The sequence below is a fragment of the Plectropomus leopardus genome, unplaced genomic scaffold (assembly GCF_008729295.1).
Source record: "Plectropomus leopardus isolate mb unplaced genomic scaffold, YSFRI_Pleo_2.0 unplaced_scaffold64, whole genome shotgun sequence".
Taxonomy (NCBI): domain Eukaryota; kingdom Metazoa; phylum Chordata; class Actinopteri; order Perciformes; family Serranidae; genus Plectropomus; species Plectropomus leopardus.
In genome coordinates, this window is record NW_024670398.1 from 1 (window position 1) to 5243 (window position 5243).

Genomic DNA, 5243 nt, shown 5'->3' on the forward strand with positions numbered 1-5243 from the left:
AACTGTTGTTTTTGTTTACACTGACGATACTGTTTGTGTTTATTGTTTAATGTTTGATTACTGAATAAAATACTACTGCTGTTGTTCATAGTTTTGAAATGATCCTCTTTTGTTTTGGGGCTTACAGGATATGTAATGCAGTTTGTTATTCTTGTTTTGGATGCTTTGAGGCCTGCAGGCAGAGAGCACGTGATGTTTCCAGGACTGAAGCGATCGATCGCTCTGTGATTGATTAATCGCTCCTGCTGCGCTGGGATCGAGTGGTCGTGTCTGCGCTGTCCCACAGTGCTTTGCGGCAGCTGCAGAGTGTCTAGTCATTCCGCCTCGCGCTGATTTAACTCTCTAAAACCAAACAAAAAACTTTAAATTAAAACATTTTTATCAGTATTTTTCTCTCTGTCCGTCTCTGAGACCATGAAGGAGACCGCGGCCAAGCGGCGGGGGGACAGAGGCCGGGACCGGGACTCGAAGGCGGAGAAGCCGAAGGAGCCGTCGGGCCCGGAGCCGCAGGACGTGGAGATGCCGGAGGAGGAGGCGGCTAACGCGGCCAAACCCGCCCGAGAGCTGGACAGCCTCACCCTGGACGGTAACCGCACCGACACCGCGGAAAACACACCGCGCACCGCCGCGGGAGCCGCCGGGACAGCAGCCGGTCCCCGGTCCGGTCCGCCGGGGATGAGTCAGCGGCCGTTAGCCTGTTAGCTCAGCGGCTAACCACCGAGCTAACTGTTGTTGTTGTTGTTTAAACGTTTTTATTAAAACTTTCAATAAACAACAACAAACACAAACAATTCAATGCAAAATAACGAGTGTAAGCGCCGGCGGGAAAACGGCTCTCAGCGTTTCTATAAAGATGATTTTACAGAAATAACCCGCCGAGTTTTTGTCAATGACGGAGCAGAAATGTGAGCTACGTTAACCCTTTAAAGGCCGAACACACACCGACTGATGTCTGTCAACAAACAAACAAACAAACAAACAAACAAACAAAACACGGAGCCACTTAACGGGACCAGAGACAAAAATGAGCAGAAAAAGAGCAAAAAAACAGAAAATCGCCCTCAGAGCTGCGCTTTATATCTCTGCAGAGACAAATCTGTCATTAATCTGTATTTATTTCTGTTTTAGCAGCTTTTTAAATATGTAAACACACAGATGAATAATGGTTTTTGTTAAACTCTTTTTAGCGTTTTGAAACAGACGCATTTCGTTGCTTTGTTTTTCTGTCTGGTATAAAGTCTCAATGACAAGAAATTCATCTGTTATCTGCCCGTAACCCTAAAATAAGAAAATAAAAACAAATAAGAAAATGATTTAACAAAGTTAAAATTAAAATATAAAAGTCACATCGTTTTAAATATAGTAATAATAATTGGAGTTATTTGGACATTTCCCTTGTTTATTTATTTAATTTTTTAAAATTATTTTCTAATAATTCTCTCTGTAATAACGCACATTTTCAGGTCATCTTTTTGTCACCTTTTGCTAATTTCTTTCAGTTTATTGGAAACTTATTGCCAAGTTGCCCATGCCTCTTTTTTTAATGTTTTTGAAAGAAATTAACTTGTTTATTCACGTTTAAATTAAGTCAGTGCTGCTAAAAGGCTCAAGAAGAAAACTGATGTCTTAAAAAGTTAACCTCTTCATGCTGCTTTAATATCACACACACTCATACCACTCCTCTGCCCTCCTCTCTGCTCCTCCTCTCTTCTCCTCTCTGGCCCTCCTCTCTCCTCTTCTCTGCTCCTCTCTCCTCCTCTCTGCTCCTCTCCACCTCTCTCCTCCTCTCTGCTCCTCTCCTCCCCTCTCCTCTCCTCTGCTCCTCTCTCCTCCTCTCTGCTCCTCCCCTCTCCTCTCCTCTCCTCTGCTCCTCTCTCCTCCTCTCTGCTCCTCTCCTCCTCCTCAGACATTAAGGAGCACGTGAAGCAGATAGAGAAGGCGGTGTCGGGGAAGGAGCCTCGGTTCGTGCTGCGCGCTCTGCGGGCGTTGCCGTCCACCAGCCGTCGCCTCAACACCAACGTGCTGCACAAAGCCGTCCACGGTTTCTTCACCAACAATGCCGCCACCAGAGACTTCCTGCTGAGCTTCCTGGAGGAGGTGAGGAGGAGCTGAGGAGGAGCCGCCGGCTCGTCGGTCATCGTCAGCCTGCCGGTCTCTGTCCCGTTTAGGAGTGACTGTCCAGACGGCGTCCTCAGTTTGTCCACAGAGCGTCAGTCAGCAGAGACTTTATCAATAATTCAGCCGCTAAAAAATCAAAGTGAAGATTCAGATTCTAGTTTTTGTCTCTTTGACGATTATCTGAACCACATTTTGATTTCATAGAACTGAGACAAAACGACTGAAACAGCAGGGACAGAAACGTCCCACAGAGACAGAAACGTCCCACAGAGAGACGCTGCGGCAGGTTTTTGTCTTCATGTCTTAAGAGTTTACACACCAAATTATTCTCCTTCGAAACAACTAAAGGTCCACTCTGCGGGACGGAGACACGCTCAGAGACACAGACATCCAGCCGCTGCAGAGTCCCTCTCTGAGGACATTAGTGTTTGTCCGCGTCTCTGTGATGTCCTCGCAGAGACGCTGCACAAACAGCTGAACACAGGAAATGCGATCAGTATTAATTCCTGCTGTCCCTCTCTCTCTGTCTGTCCATCAGCCGATGGAGATGGCGGAGGGAGACGTCCAGTTTCGTCCGAGGACCGGGAAATCGGCGTCGGCTCCTCTGCTGCCGGAGGTGGAGGCTTACCTGCAGCTGCTGCTGGTGGTTCACCTGACCAACAACAAGAGATACACCGAGGTCTGTCCACCTGTCCCTCTGTCTGTCCACCTGTCCCTCTGTCTGTCCACCTGTCCCTCTGTCTGTCCACCCGTCCCTCTGTCGGTCCCTCTCTGTTTCTGTCTGTCCACCTGTTCCTCAGTCTGTCCGCCTGTCTCTCTGTCTGTCCCTCTGTTTCCCTGTCTGTCCCTCTCTTTCTCTGTCTGTCCCTCCGTCTGTCCCTCTGTCCCTCCGTCTGTCTGTTTAAAGGAGTGTTTTGAGAGGAGAGGTTTCAGACGGTCGTGAAAAACCTGGAAAAGTTTTGAAATTTTGTTTCACAAACTCAGATAATAACTTATGATGTGTTCAAGGACTGTTAGAAATTTGCAAATCCAACAGTAATTTCTGTTTTTACAGTTTCTGGCTGATAAATTGTGTCATTTTGGTAACTGTAAAACAAAAAATTAAAATGATGCCTTCTACATGGGCGTGCAGGTTTGGAGAGCATGTTTTCTTTAAAATCAAAGAAAAAAACAGAAATTCTCAACAAAAAAAAGAAAAAGAGCGAAAAATGTTTACAGAAAAAATCGCAATTTTCTCCTTTAAATTTCACAGAAACGTAATTAAATGAAAAAGAAAAAAAAACTACTTTTTTTGTTAAAAAATCATTCAAAATATTAAATGGGGGAAAAAAGCTAAAATCTTTACTTTAAAAATTACCATTTTTTAAAAGAAAATAAAACTGGCTCAAAAAGAAAATATGCCAGATCAGGGAGGCATATCAAGAAAAAACTTATTTGGAATTATTTTGAAAATGTACATGAACCCTAAAACAATGTCAGTATATTTTTTATGTTTGATTCAGCTGGTTTTGGTACAGATGCATAAAGTTTATATTTTTAATATAATTAGGGGAAAAATTGCACTTAACTCAACACATCAGGAATATCTGACCCGTGAAGGAGGTCGCTCAGTTTGTTTTGGGTGGGGATGATGATGATGGTGATGATGGTGATGATGGTGGTGATGGTGATGGTGATGATGATGATGATGATGGTGGTGATGATGGTGATGATGGTGATGATGGTGGTGATGGTGATGGTGATGATGGTGATGATGGTGGTGATGATGGTGATGATGGTGGTGATGGTGATGGTGATGATGATGATGGTGGTGATGATGGTGATGATGGTGATGATGATGATGATGATGGTGATGATGGTGATGATGGTGGTGATGATGGTGATGATGGTGATGATGGTGGTGGTGATGGTGATGATGGTGGTGGTGATGATGGTGATGATGGTGATGATGGTGGTGATGATGGTGATGATGGTGATGATGGTGGTGGTGATGATGGTGATGATGGTGATGATGGTGGTGGTGATGGTGGTGATGATGGTGATGATGGTGGTGGTGATGATGGTGATGATGGTGATGATGGTGGTGATGATGGTGGTGATGATGGTGATGATGGTGATGATGGTGGTGGTGATGGTGGTGATGGTGATGATGGTGGTGATGGTGATGATGGTGGTGATGATGGTGATGATGGTGGTGATGGTGATGATGGTGATGATGGTGGTGATGGTGGTGATGATGGCGATGATGGCGATGATGGTGATGATGGTGGTGATGATGGTGATGATGGTGGTGATGATGGTGGTGATGATGGTGATGATGGTGATGATGGTGGTGGTGATGGTGGTGATGGTGATGATGGTGGTGATGGTGGTGATGATGGCGATGATGGCGATGATGGTGATGATGGTGATGATGGTGGTGATGATGGTGGTGATGATGGTGGTGATGATGGCGATGATGGTGATGATGGTGATGAAGATGGCGATGATGATGACGGCGTGTCGTGTGTTTCAGGCTCAGAAAGTGTCCGACGACCTGCTGCAGAAGATCGGTTCCAAGAACCGCCGAGCGCTCGATCTGGTCGCTGCCAAGTGTTACTATTACCACGCCAGAGTGTACGAGTTCCTCAACCAGTTCGACTCCATGCGCAGGTACACACACACACACACACACACACACACACACACACACACACACACACACGTTAACCGCGGGTGTTATTATTCAAATAAAATACCTGAAAGTTTCAGTTCTTGCTCTTTTCTTTGTGTTTCTTTCATCAGTCTGAACGTTTTGTTGTTATTGTTGTTGTTGATTGTTTTCTTTCTCTGATGTAAACAAACTGTGTCTGTTTAACCCTTCAGTTTCCTCCACACTCGTCTGCGTACGGCGACGCTGCGTCACGACGCCGACGGTCAGGCCGTTCTCCTGAACCTGCTGCTGAGGAACTACCTGCACTTCAACCTGTACGACCAGGCCGAGAAGCTCGTGTCCAAGTCCGTGTTCCCCGAGCTCGCCAACAACAACGAGTGGGCCCGCTACCTGTACTACACAGGTGAGACCTCTACCTGTACCACACAGGTGAGACCGCTACCTGTACTGAACAGGTGAGACCGCTACCTGT

The 5243-nt window shown here is 45.9% G+C and overlaps 1 protein-coding gene across 1 annotated transcript; it reads left to right on the forward strand.

Annotated features, from left to right (window-relative positions):
* Positions 1-269: 269 nt before the first annotated feature.
* Positions 270-5237, forward strand: psmd3 (proteasome 26S subunit, non-ATPase 3). The gene is made up of 5 exons (XM_042482795.1): positions 270-586; positions 1907-2097; positions 2657-2797; positions 4634-4770; positions 4984-5237. Exons 1-5 carry the CDS (start codon positions 415-417, stop codon positions 5228-5230), a joined length of 888 nt encoding a protein of 295 aa, XP_042338729.1. The 5' UTR covers positions 270-414; the 3' UTR covers positions 5231-5237.
* The last annotated feature ends 6 nt before the right edge of the window (positions 5238-5243 follow it).

Excerpts from the sequence above, each read along its gene's own strand:
- psmd3 (XM_042482795.1), top strand. The coding sequence starts at position 415 with ATGAAGGAGACCGCGGCCAAGCGGCGGGGGGACAGAGGCCGGGACCGG. Across the intron at positions 587-1,906 it reads GGACAGCCTCACCCTGGACG|ACATTAAGGAGCACGTGAAG; the intron begins GTAACCGCACCG and ends CCTCCTCCTCAG. Across the intron at positions 2,798-4,633 it reads ACAACAAGAGATACACCGAG|GCTCAGAAAGTGTCCGACGA; the intron begins GTCTGTCCACCT and ends CGTGTGTTTCAG.